This window comes from Gavia stellata, chromosome 11, assembly GCF_030936135.1.
Source record: "Gavia stellata isolate bGavSte3 chromosome 11, bGavSte3.hap2, whole genome shotgun sequence".
Classification (NCBI taxonomy): domain Eukaryota; kingdom Metazoa; phylum Chordata; class Aves; order Gaviiformes; family Gaviidae; genus Gavia; species Gavia stellata.
This window is the reverse complement of record NC_082604.1, coordinates 1262895-1275815: the sequence shown is the minus strand read 5'-3', so window position 1 is coordinate 1275815 and position 12921 is coordinate 1262895. Positions and strand designations below refer to the sequence as shown.

General features: G+C 63.3%; 1 protein-coding gene across 2 annotated transcripts; it reads left to right on the top strand.

The window, feature by feature from the left end:
- The first annotated feature begins 305 nt into the window (after positions 1–305).
- ETV5 (ETS variant transcription factor 5) lies at positions 306–11999 on the top strand. Of its 2 annotated transcripts, none has more exons than XM_059822681.1 (12): positions 306–350; positions 489–576; positions 727–774; positions 892–942; positions 6122–6251; positions 6398–6649; positions 8430–8689; positions 9494–9553; positions 10014–10082; positions 10464–10633; positions 11466–11567; positions 11751–11999. In XM_059822681.1, exons 1-12 carry the CDS (start codon positions 306–308, stop codon positions 11970–11972), a joined length of 1497 nt encoding a protein of 498 aa, XP_059678664.1. In that variant the 3' UTR covers positions 11973–11999. The 2 variants fall into 2 exon arrangements, with proteins under 2 accessions (XP_059678664.1, XP_059678663.1); XM_059822680.1 differs by having other exon boundaries at positions 10014–10106.
- Positions 12000–12921: the final 922 nt, after the last annotated feature.

Genomic DNA, 12921 nt, shown 5'->3' with positions numbered 1-12921 from the left:
TCCCCCGACGCGTGATGTCACGGCCGTTTCTATAGAAATTAAGTGACATCACAAAGCGGGGGGCTGCCACCCACCACAGAGCATAACGGGTCGCTTCCCCGGGGAGGCACGGCGGCCCCGCACCGAGCCGGCCCCCGGGGGTGGCAGGGTTGGGGCCTGATCCTGACCCCCCCACCTCCTTCCCCCGTAGCCACGCACCTGCCGGAGCCCGGGCGGGCCCCCCCCCCCCCCCCCCCCCCCGCACCCCATTCCCGCGCCGGTGTCGATGCTGAGCGGGTCGGGGGCACTGCCCGCCTCCCCCCACCATGGACGGCTTCTACGACCAGCAGGTTCCCTTCATGGGCCCCGGGGTAAGTTTTCCCCCCACCCCATCCTTCCCCGCTCCCTGTTGGGCCACCCCATTTTCAGGGGCCACCCCATTTTCGGGGGCCACCCCGTCCTTGGGGGACCGTCACCCTCCCCAACCTCTCTCGCCCCGCTCCTCGCAGAAGTCCTGCGCAGAGGAGGGTCGAGGCCGGCCGGGATCCGATAGGAAAAGGAAATTTTTGGAAACCGACCTGGCCCACGACTCGGAAGGTAGGTAGGGCTGCCCAGGGCAGCCGTGGCCTCGCCGCGGCCCCGCGAGAGCGCTCTCCTCGCCTTTGTGGGGCTAGAAATAATCCTGCGAATAACGGCGGTTTGATTTATTCTTCTGTGGAGCGCATAAAGCTTTTCACTCTGTTCCAGAGCTCTTCCAGGATCTCAGCCAGCTCCAAGAGGCCTGGCTAGCTGAAGGCAAGTCTTTACCTCCGCCTTTTCCCATGTCAAATCTCCCCCCGAGCGTTTCTCCGAGACCCGAAAATGCCATAAAACCACCTTTTTGTTGTGTTGTATGTTTTTTTTTTTTTTTAGCTCAGGTCCCCGATGACGAACAATTTGTCCCAGATTTCCAGTCTGACAACTGTAAGTGATTGTCCTGGGTTTCCCTTCTCCGGGGAGGTGGGAAATGTTTGGGTGCCTGGGTGAAAACTCACGCTGGGTTTGGAGCCGCTTTCTTGGGAAAGCGGTTGTTGCTGGGGTCGAAACCATGAAATTGTGGACTTTGGGGAGAAAGCGCACGCGCCTTGGGGTCAGCGAGAGGAAACTTGCAGCGTCCTGTCTCTTGGAAATGGGGAAAATGATAGCCGAAGGCACGGAAATCTCTCTTAACTGATCTCTGGGCTCCCCCGAGACTCGCTGTACTTGTTCGTAGTAGCCTTGATTTGCTTCTAAACCCTCCTTTGCCTTTTCAAGTGGCCGCGAGAGCCCGTGCCGGGCTCCTCGGTTAGCCGCAATCTCTGCAGTTTCTGGAGCTTTTTTACAGTCCTGGCCCGGCGCTCTTGGCGAGAGCGGACCCGAGCGCGGTGAAACTTGAGCCGCTTTAAGCAGCGTTAATCGCTGGCAAAAAGCAAGCGCCTTTAAAAGGAGGCCGGTGAAAACGCAAGTCCCTCTTGAATCGCATAAGAGAGTCGGTTGTGAGCCGTGGTTGGTGGCCGGGGTGTAGCGGCGAGGGCAGGGGCCGGTTAATGGCACGTGGCGCTGGTTCTCCTGGCCTTGGCGGGGAAGGGAGGGGGCATGGGGATCTTTTTGAGTCGTTACCTGGCAGAGAGAAGTAGTAGCTTGGTGTTGGCGGCCGGGTTTTTTGCCGCTGAGCCAGACGGCTACGGAACTTAGGAGGAAATCAAATTTAGCCTGCAGTCGAACAGATTTGTTCATTCCAGCTTTGTCACAGCATGCAGCAAGGGTATCTTCTCCTACAGTAAACGCACGTTAATTATTGCTCTTTGATTACTTCTGAGTGGGAAGCTTGCCATTAAACTGTTCCAGACAGCCCGAGTTTCAGCTGCGCGCTTTTTTTTTTTTTTTCTTTCTCCCCCCTCCCTCTTGTCTCCCCTGAGATAAAAGGCGAGCCCGGAGTCAAAAACGCAACTGGCTGTTGACATCCCAGCGCAGCCCGGCAGCTCTTGCTCGGAGCGGTAGAAACTGCAGCGTGCGTGGGAGGGCGGCTCGTAGAGCTGAAGCTGTTTCCAGTGCCTTTTGGCAGTCTCTTGTTTCCTTGTAACCTGAAGAGCTCGGAGAGGGAGAGACAAACTTTTCTGGGCGATGCAGGGAAAGAAAAGGAGGAAAAAAAAAAAAAAAGAGGTGCTCGGTCGAGACTGTTAAAATGTTCTCCCGACCTGCTTGGCCTCTGCAGACCCGGCGTTGAAACGACTTTGTCGCTTGAAAGGGGATCTCCCTGCGTGACTCCCGGCTATAATAACCTTCCTTAACTTGCCCGGGGAGAGAACGCAAAGGTTTCCCTCGCCATCATGCGGAGGGCTGTGCCGGCCGGGCGGGCGGCTAGGACCGCGCTGGGAGGGGAACAGGGAGCCCGGCTTTTCCGTACCGGCACTGGAGAGAGTTTAAAGACGAGCGAGTCTCTAGCTTACAGCGTTCTGGCCCCGTCTTCTCCTTTCCCTCCGGTTTTGAACCACGTGCGGCATAGGAAGGAGGAGAGGAACAAATCTGGTGCAGCCTCCTCCCTGCGCCCGCGTTTCGCTCGCGGGGACGTGCTCCTTTCTTGGCCTGGGGGTCACCTCGGGCTTCGGTGCCCGCTAGCTCCCGGGGGAAGGTAAATCTTTCCCTAGTCCGTACGCATGTTTGTGGGTCTGCGTTGGCCTCGATTCCCGCAGTTGTGTAGCTCCGTGTCTTTTCCCTGAGGAAGCTGCCGCCCTCTTTTATCCAGAGCGAACCGACTCCATCTCCCATTCCGCAGCCTTGGCGTTCCCAGCGCCAAGCGTCCTCGGCACGGCAGCAAAAAGGGACAAACCAGGCTTAGTTCTGACCCCCCCCTTGCCGCAGGGAACGCCGCCACGTGTGCCGTATCGAGGCTCCGAGATGCTCCGAACTACAGCGTCGTTCACGCCTCGCTAAAAAAAAAAACCAACCCTCCATCGCATGGCAGCTCGGCCGTTCCTGATTCCGTAGCCGAGGGCAGACGCGGGTTTAAAGTTGGGGTTTGGCAGCAAAGTGCCGTAACGCGCCGGGTCGCTGCGCCGGGGAGGAAAACCTGCTTAGGGATGGGGAAAGCAAGGGCTCCTCCGAATAAGGGACGCGTTGTTCTCGGCGCCCTGGACCGAGCGGCGTGAGGCCTGATTCGGCGCTTATCAGTTACCCGGAGAAGCGGCAGATTCTCCCGGCGCGGCGAGGAGGCCGTGGGTGACTCCGGCAGAGCTCGCCGCGCCGCGTCCCTGGCCGGCCGTAGGTGTGGGCTTGCCGGCGGCGCGGTGCCGGGGAGAAGGGTGTGTGTACGATGTTATATCTCGATGGGTTGTTTTAATAACTGAGGAGCGACGGGGTCGTGCTGGGGAGATCAGGCACCACGTTTTGCAGGGATTTGCTCCCAGGGGACTTGAGGGCCCTGGCATGGGCGGCGTGTGGCTAAAGCCCCGGGCAGGGCACGGAGCGGGGTTTCTTACACGCCGAAATGAAAGCGGGAGGTTTGTTTTTGAGGAAGGGTTGTTTAAACAAAGGAAAGCAGGAGCCCGGCTTCTATTTCTGGCTCCTCTCCTGGCGTGACCTTGGGCGCGTCCTGTAACGCCGGGGGGATGGAGGGGCAGGCGCGGAGCTCGGCTCCCAGGTGACGGCTTGAGCGGGTGCCAAGGTCCCCAGCCGGTGGCCGGGCTGGAAGCCGTGGTTTGGTCGCCTTCCCCGCGGCTTGGGCGGCGGATGCCACCAGCGGGTTTGGTCCCGGCGCTTGGCCTCTTCCAGGTCCCATCCCGCTGATGGGTGGGAACAACCCGCCCTGTTCCCTACCGAGGGATTCACCCACCATTCAAGGCCCCGAATGGCTTTGGGGGGTCACCTTTCCCCATGGGAGACCTCATGGCTGACGGCTGATGTTTGGGGCATCTCCGGCTTGGCTGGCGGTACGGCGCTGGGGGGGGTACACCCCCATTTTCCCCTCCCAGTTGTGCCGCCTTGCTGGCCGGGCGCAGCAGCAGCGGCATGCCTGGCCGGTCCCCTTGCCCGGTCTCCCCGGGGTCCGTCCATCCCCAGGGGCTGAAGCAGCCCAGAGAGGGGCCGTGAGGCACCCATGGGTGCTCTCGCCGCTCCCGTGGCTCAGTCCCGGCGCGGGTGTGCCGAGGCGTGTTCTCCGGCCCCCTCTATAGTTAAGCCGCTCCCTCTGCCTATTTCTATATATTTTTATTTTTTTTTTAGCTTTTAATTACAGTGGTGAGTGCAGGACCGGAAAGGTTAAAAGCGCTCGCGCACCCACCGCGCCTTTGAGACGTCGGCCGCTGGGGCAGGGCACCCCCTTCCCCGGTCCCTGCCCGGCCGCTCGCCGCCGGGGACCCAAAACCAGCTCCGTCCCCCCCCAACCAACCTCCGTGCCCCCCTCGGCTCCCACCACCGGGCCCTCCGGCCTCGCCGCCCCCGACCGGCCGTGAGCTTGGCGGCAAGAGCGCGTCTTGCCGAGCAGCGCCGGCCGGCCCCGCGGTGTTTGTGTAAGGAATCCAAACGTTGCAGAAAGTCGGGGCTCGGCCAGCTGGTCTCTGTTAGGATCTGAAGGCTCGTTTCCCTTTTCTTGAATGGCAGCGCTAAGCTCTGGGGAAATTTTTCTTTTCTTTCTTTTTTTTTTTTTTCCCTTTTTTTTTTTTTTTTTCCCCAGGCCACATGAATGGAGCGCTCCGAATTGTGAATGGAGGGTGGTGCCCGCTCGGAGACTTTATTTTTTTATTTTTTTTTTTTTTCCCTTCAATGAATAACCAGACCCCATTGTACGGCTGGCGGAAAAACAACCCGTTCCAACAACACGGAGCTTGTTAGGCAGAAACATGCCCGCGATAGGCAGCTGGAGCCCTTCCAAAGCCAGTTCCCCTTCGCTTTCTCCCGGGGCGCCCGGGCTTTGCCGCCGCGCCGGCCCCCCGTTAAGGCTAGAAATGCTGAGAGCGGCAAAACCTTGCTTGGGGGGGGGGAAGGCGGAGGGATAAATCCGGCTTGGGAGCGGGTGGAAGGCGTGCGGGGGGCTGCGCTGGCTCAGCGCTGGGCTTCGTGTTTCAAATCCTCCTTGGAGCGGGGGGGGGGTTTATGCCCTTGGTACCAGCTGTGCCGCCGGCCGTTGCGGGGAGGGGGGTTCGAGGGGGGAGTCAGCAGCTCTTTAAAGGGTTTGACAAATTAGGGGAGCAGCTAATTACCTGGCAAGCTGTGAACAGTTGTCCTGGAGCTATTTGCTCCTCTCTGCCGTAGCTGGGCTGTGTTTAGATTTTTGCATGAAGCTAATACTCCGCTTCCGATTAGTCTTGGCTCTCTTCTGCAGGCACTATTTAGGTAAAGATCTCTCGGGCGCTTTCCCTTTCCTAGAGCGCCTGCTTTTAGAAATTAATTAGGTTAAGCGTCTATTACTCGGTTTAAAATTATATATAGCGAGTGGGCTTGGGGGGCTGGTAAGGATTTGGGTTTAAAGGGGCGTTTGCCGCTTGAACTCATCTATTTGTGGGACTGGGTCCCCTTGGAGCACTTCGGCTGGGGGAAGGCGGATCCCGTTTAGCCGCTTGCCGACTCTCCGGCCAGCTATTTGGGAGCCGGGTGTGCCCCTACGAGGGCGAGCGGGTCGCTGTGTCCTGCTTACAAGCTCTCGGAGCTCCACGCTGTCAAGTCCCCTTGTTCCTCGCCCCGCAGCTCGGGCAGGCGGCCGCTACCTGCGGTGTCCGGGCTCGTCTCCCCTCGCCGAGCGGCTTTTGGCCCGGCCGGGGTGCTTGGCTCATCGGCGGCTGTTGTCAAGCTGCTTGTTCCCCTCGGTCACAGCCCTCGTCCTGTGCCATTCCCCTCTCAGACCCCAGCGGGGAACGGTTCCCCCTCCGTGAGCGATGTCCCAGCCTCTGGCAGCTCTGCCCTCCCCTGCGGAAGTCAGCCCTGCCACCCCGGCTCCGTCCAGCGGCACGGCCGGGGCTGCCGGGGCACCGTCCCGCCGTGGTTTGGTTGCCTGACGCTCCCGGGGTGGGGGTAATTCGGCACCCGATTCCCGAGCAAAGAGCACCCAAGGGGGTGCTCCCCAGGGGTGATGTCTCCCGTTGCCTTCTCCCGCGTGGGTGAGGCCGTACCCTCCTCTGTCTCGCCGCAGTGGTCCTGCACGCCCCGCCGCCGGCAAAGATCAAGCGAGAGCTGCACAGCCCTTCCTCGGAGCTGTCGTCCTGCAGCCATGAGCAGGCTCCCTGCGCCGGCTACGGGGACAAGTGCCTCTACAACTGCTGGTAGGTAGCGCGGGGCGGGGGGCGGCCGCTGCCCGCAGACCCCTCGGGTGGCGGCGCGGGGACTCGTCTCGCTCGTCGGCCTCCGCCGGACGGAGGTATCCTCGTTAGCGTCGCCGTCGGGCCCCCGGCCCCTCTCCCCTCCGCAGTGCCTACGACAGGAAGCCCCCAGCCGGGTTCAAGCCATTAACGCCGCCCGCCACGCCGGTGTCTCCTGCGCACCAGGGATCGGCGCTGCCGCCGCCGGCCCCGGCCGTGCAGGCAGCCAGCCATGGGGCGGCCCCGGCCCCCCACCCGCTGCAGGAGCAGAGGCAGCAGACCTTCGCCGTGCCGCGGCCGCCTCACCCGCCCATGCACATGCCAAAGATGATGTCTGAAAACCAATACCCTGCAGAGCACAGGTAAGGCTTCCCCCCCACAAGCGAACGCCGGGGTTTTGCGGGTGTTTATGGGGACTTTGGCTCTCGTGGGACGGATGGGTGGCTTCACGCTGGGGGGAGGGAAGGGGGATGCCCGTCCCATCGCTGCAGTCGTGGACTCCGGGCCAGACGTTGCTGCCTGGGGGCCTGTGGAAGCCAGAGCGGCAAAACCAGCTGCTTCCCGCTGGGATCCCGTGGCTCTTTCTCCCCTGCGAGCGGAGACCTGCTCCTCCTCCCAGCCCCGGAGACGCCGGGCAGACCCTTCGCCCCTCCTCGGGAAAGGCGAAGGAGGCAGAATACTGCCGCCTGCGTCTGTCCCCGCAGCGGCGGGCGGTGGTGCTGCGTCAGGGCTCCCGCTCTCCTCTCTCCCACCCGCTGCAGCTTTCTGCCGTCCAAGCTGAGCCCTGCCAGGCCGGGGGGCTGCAGGCGTCCCCATCCTGCCCCCGAGCACCCCCGGGCTGAGGGTCGGTCCTCAGCTCCCCCGTGCATCACGCGGTATCCCCGTGATTTCGGGGCTGTGGAGGGAGAGACCCTGCTCCCCGCTTCTCCTCAAGCTGTGGCTTTGTCCCCCGTCATCCCCACGGCCCTGAAGGCGTTGCCGGTCCCCTCTCTCGCCCCAGGTTTGCCGCGCTATCGGTAGGCGGCATGGCGCAGGTCACACTCGACCGCCAGCTTTGCTTGTGGCCTCCGGGATGCCCTTTGCCGCGGCGATGGCTGCCGTGCCGCCAGCAGCACGGCGTCCCCTTTGGGCACGGGGCCGGACGTGGCAGCCCGGCAAAGGCCGCGCTGCGATGCCGCGGAAACCCTCGGGATGTGCCCGCAGCGGGCGAGCATCCCTCTCCGCCAAAGCGGGGCTGGGCTCCGGGCGACCTTCGAGCTATGCGGGGGGCTGGCCGCGACCCCTCGAGAAGTGCCGTGCCAGCTCGGGGCTTGGGTTTCACTCAGGAAGGGCAGAGGGACGCGGCTCGGAAATGGAGTAATCCCAGCCCGGCAGCTGGGAGGGCTCCGGTTACAAAGCCAAATGGCGCAGGAGAGGAGCCGGGCGCGGAGATAGCCTTTCAAGGTGCTGGAGGGCGAGGGGATGCGGCGGTGGCACCCCCTCGAGATGGTCCCTCATCCGTCACAGCCAGCGGAGACCCTGCTGGGGCTCGAGCCGGCAGCGGCGGCACCCTGGAGCCGAAAATAGTGTTCCCCACCGCCCGAGTTCAAGGTTTAATCCCAGCCGCGCAGGCGGATTAGCGGCCAGCCGGGGCTGCGGAGTGGATTTGGTTTTGGATTTGGTTTTGCGTAAGCACCGGCCCGAGGGCAGCATCCCCGGGGCCCCGCACCTCTGCCCCCCACCCCGGGGGGCAGATTTTACTGGTTTACAGAGATTTTACTGTTGTGGGCTGGGGGGTTTTTTATTTTTTTTTTTGTTTGTTTCCCTTTCTCGCTCTCACCCAGTCAGCCCCGCTGCAGCTCAGGGCTGCCCTCACCCAATGCCAGCGGTGCTCCGCAGAGGTGGCCCGCGCGCTGTCCCGCTCCCCCGGCGGGGCGTCCCCAGCGCTCGGAGGGGGACAGGGCTCCCCGGCGCCCCGCGGGACGAGTCCTCAGGGTGGCCACGCTCCTGAGGAACCGACCCAACACAACGCCACCCAAACCACCCCGGGCTGAGGGCACCGAGCCGGCACGGGGTCCCGCTCTGGGAGGGAGGGGAGCCGGCGGCGTGCCGGCGTGGCTGACCCCGCTACCCCTCGGTAACGCCGCGTCCTTCTCTCCCCAGGTTTCAGAGGCAGCTGTCGGAGCCCTGCCACCCCTTCCCGCCGCAGCCCGGGGTCCCGGGGGACAGCCGCCCCGTCTACCACCGGCAGCTGTCGGAGCCCCTCGGCCCCGCCGCCCCCCGCCCTCCTCAGGGATTCAAGCAGGAGTACCACGACCCGCTCTACGAGCACGGCGGCCCCGGCCTGCCCGGCCCCCCCGGCCACAGCTTCCAGCCCCCCATGGGCATCAAGCAGGAGCCCCGGGACTACTGCATCGACTCAGGTGGGTGCCAGTCGGAGGGGGCAGCTGGGTGCCAGCACTCGGCGGGGAGCCCGGGTTACGCCAGCGGCACCCAGGGGAGCTGAGCCATCTCCGCCGTCCGCGGCTCGCGGGCGGCAGCGCGGCGGGCACAGGGTTGAGCCTCGGGCAGCGGGTGCCGTGCCACGCCGGGGCTGCCCGGTGCCGGCTGCTGCTTCTCCTGCAGTGGTAGATGATCTCTTTTTTTTTTTTTTTGCTATTTTTTTTTTCCTCCCTCTCTTTCCTTTTCTAAAGCGGGAGGGGATGGAGCAGGCGTTCACCAGAGGCTGCACAGCGTGGTCTGTGCCGTAGCCGTGGGCTGGGGTGCCCTGCGGCACCCGGCGGGTCCCCCCGCAGCCCTGACCTGGGGCCAGCTGTGATTTCTGGCTTCTGGACCCCACCAGCATCACGGAAAAATCCTCTAATCGCCTTAGGAACTAAAAATACCCCGACCTCGGGATGGAGGGTGGCATGGCCGAGCAGATGGCAGGGGAGGCGCGGCGATGCCTCCCTTCCAACGGGGCCCGAATAACGTGGTGAAAACCCGAGCGGACTTAGACCTTGCTCCCCGCACTCCTTCCAGTGCCCCCCATCCCCAAATTGTACTGGTTTTCTGGGTGTGGGGGCTGCGGGTGGGTGCAGCGGCCCAGGGTGCGTTGGGAGGGGAGAGACGAGAGACGCCCGGGCTTGGGTGCAGGACGTGCTCGGGGTGGGGAGGAAGGTGCTGCCGAGCGCTGGGTGGGACCCGCGGGACGTACGTCCTTAACCCCGCTTTCGTCTCCCCCGCAGAAGTGCCTAACTGCCAGTCCTCGTACCTGCGGGGGGGCGTCTTCCCCAGCAGCCATGACGGTGAGTGCACCCCAAGCCTCCTCTTGCATCCCCGGCATCCCCGGTGTGTCCCATCCCATCCCTCCCGTCACAGCTGGCAGAGCTGCCGGGCACCCCAAAAACGCCCGCGCGAGCCCGCATGCGAGCAGCGCCAGCACCGCCGCTAAAACATAGGGCCTGTGCCGCGCAGCCGCCAGCCCCGGCGAGCGTGCCGCGCTGTATAATCTGGGATAACATGCCCGATGTAGCTGCTAAGAGGGTTTTGGGTCCCCCAGCTCCCCGGGGTGAGGCGGGGGACAGAGCTGCGTGGCGCTCAGCCGGCAAGCCGGTGCGATGCCAGCGAAATAACGGGGGACGGGGTGGTTCCCAAGCGCTGGGGCTCGGGGTCTTGGTGCCGGATTGGGCTAAGCCAGGGGTTTTTTGGGGTCCGGCCGGCGTGGTGGAGCCGCCCTGTGCTTACCGAGGGTCTTTTTCCCCCTAGGATTTTCCTATGAAAAGGACACACGATTGTATTTTGATGACACGTGCGTGGTACCGGAGAGGCTGGAGGGTAAGAATCCGACCCTGGAGGAGGGCGGGGGGGTGACGGGGGCTCATGGAGGGAGATTCGGGGCTGGGCTCTGCAGCGGCCGGCTTTTAAGGCCAAGCTGTGCCTGCACGGTGCTCTTGAGAACTGAGCATCATCCCCTGCGGCTGCTCAGCGGCACCGCCGTGCTCCCTCCCCGTCTCTGCCACCCGCCCGGAGCCTCGCCTGCCTGCAGCGCCATCCCCAGCACCTCTCCCCAGTCCAGCCCTGGGGCCTGATCCTGCGCTGGGGGTCCTGGCCCAGGGGCGAGCCCGGTGTCGCTGTACCTTGTCCCCTGCCGGGTGGCACAGCCCAGGAGAGGGGCAGAGCCGGGGTGTTTAACCGGCCGTGTTTTGGTGTGGGCAGGTAAAGTGAAGCAGGAGCCCACCCTGTACCGTGAGGGCCCTCCCTACCAGCGGCGCGGGTCCCTGCAGCTTTGGCAGTTCCTGGTCACCCTCCTGGACGATCCCGCCAACGCTCACTTCATCGCCTGGACCGGCCGGGGCATGGAGTTCAAGCTGATCGAGCCTGAGGAGGTAAGGGAGAGGGGGGTCCTGGCCCAGCGCCCGGGGTGCCAGAGCCGGGGCCGCAGCCCGGGAACGGCCGCAGGGTGAGCCTGGGGCGGGGGGGACCGGATTCTTCCCATGCAACGCAGCAGTTTACGCCTGAACTTGAAGCGAGACACGTGTCTTTACTCTCCGGGTAGCTTTTGAGGGTAAGAGGGAAAAGCCAGCTGCCCGTCTGCGCTAAGCAGCCATAGAAATTTGCCTTTAATCTCCTCCGCTGCCTCTCGGCACGGCACACGCTCTGCTCCCAGAGCCGCCGGCAGTCACCGGTCACGGTGGCGTTGCCTCTGTGCCCGGTCTTGCTGAGACCCGTTGCTCAGCCACGGCTCCCTCTGTCCCAAACCGCTTCGCCCTGAGCGGCGGCTCCGTGCCGGCACGGTGCTGTTCCGGAGCCGCGCGGCTCTGCAGGAGGGTGACACAGAGGAAGAAGCTGTTTCGGCAATAATTGAAAGCAGCTGTAGCACCGAGCTGCGCATTGTGGGTAATTACCCATAATATCTCTTATGCCGTGCATGGAAATTGTGGTTTTTTGAAGCGGCTTTTTTGGCAGACTCCCCTAATCAAACATCTTTTGATTCGGCCCTCGGGTTGGCGGTGGCGGCGGCGGCGCGGCAGCCGGCGCTCGGAGCTGGAGCGTTTTATCGCAGCAGGCGGGGAGCTGCTCCGGGACCACGGTGACGCTTTCGCCCCCGGCTGCTCCAGCCCCCAGAACCGAGCCCCTGCCCCGCGTTTCAGTTGCGATCGCATCCAAACCCCGGCTGGAGCCCTCACGGCTGCTGACTTTCTCCCCCCACCACCCCAGGTAGCGCGGCGCTGGGGCATCCAGAAGAACCGGCCAGCCATGAACTACGACAAGCTCAGCCGCTCCCTGCGCTACTACTACGAGAAGGGCATCATGCAGAAGGCGAGTGACCGCGCTGCCAGGGAGGGGTGGGTGGAGGGTGTGACTGTCCCCCGCTGTCACCCTGGCGTCCTGGGGCGCAGCGGGAGGGGGACCAGGTCCAGCGTCGGTCGTGCCGCGCTTGCTGTTCCCTGGGGGGGAAGGTGAGGGGCACCTCTCATGCCCTCCTCCTCCTCTTCCTCGCAGGTGGCCGGCGAGCGGTACGTCTATAAGTTCGTCTGCGACCCCGACGCCCTCTTTTCCATGGCCTACCCCGACAACCAACGCCCCTTCTTGAAGACGGAGCCCGACTGCCCGGTGCCCGAGGAGGAGACGGTGCCGCTGACGCACTTCGAGGACAGCCCGGCGTACCTCCTGGAGATGGATCCCTGCAGCAGCCTTCCCTACGCGGAGGGCTTCGCTTACTGACTCGGCCGGCCGGCAGAGCCACGAGCACTAGCGCATCCACTTTGGGCAAATACGGTTTTCTAAAGAATATTTTTTTGCTGTTCACAAGGGAAAAAAAAAAAAAAAACCACAAACAAACCACAAACCAAACGAACCGCGTGCGCACACACAAATTGGAGGAATCTAAAATGCCCCGTGTGTGTCGCCGCCGAATTCCCACCCTTACTGTCCAAGGGCTAGTGCGTAGGACTGCCCGTGGCTGGCACCTCCCGCCAAGCATCGGCGCGATGTTTTGGGGCGCCGGGAGCTAAAGGCGCTGTCTCTGACCCAGACGCCGCGAGGGCTGCCGGCTTCAGCAGCGCCCCGGGACTGGGCTGAGCTGGCGCGGCCGCCTGGCGAATTGTCACGACAATCTGCTTTGCATCCGGCGCGATCGGCGTAGCTGCCTTGTGTGGTGGAAAGGGCTTTGATTTGCACAGAGGAGGGATGCTGGGGGGGGTGGGGGACGCTGCCTTGGGCCAGCACCCCGGGGCTGACGGGCGCAGCATCCTACCCCAACCCTGAGGAGCCTTCTGCCTTCTTCCCAAACTCACCCTCCGTGCCCCATCCTCGTGATATAACCTGATATAACGGTTTCCCAGCCCCCCCCCCGGTCCTCTCTGTGCCCCTCACTCCTCCCCAGCTCCGGCTGCGGGCCGTGGGTTGCGTTTCAGGGGAGGAGACCCTGACACTATATCCCTCTTTTTTTTTCTTTCTTTTTTTTTTTTTTTGATGTTTTAGGAAAAGGAAAAAGGTTTCTAAACTGATTTTTGTAGATTTTTTTGTATTTTAAGGCAAAGCTATTTTTTTGCAGCCTGGCTGCTGTTCCCGGAGCCCCTGGGGATGGCCCCCCCCCGGCTTTCCCGGTTGCAGCGGGGAGCCCTGGGTGCCCGTGGCTCACTGGGACGGCTACTGAAGTATCTGGTCCACT

Coding starts and splice junctions, on each gene's coding strand:
- ETV5 (XM_059822680.1), top strand. CDS start 306: ATGGACGGCTTCTACGACCAGCAGGTTCCCTTCATGGGCCCCGGG. Junction 577..726: donor CCTGGCCCACGACTCGGAAG/GTAGGTAGGGCT, acceptor ACTCTGTTCCAG/AGCTCTTCCAGGATCTCAGC. Junction 11,568..11,750: donor AGAAGGGCATCATGCAGAAG/GCGAGTGACCGC, acceptor TCTTCCTCGCAG/GTGGCCGGCGAGCGGTACGT.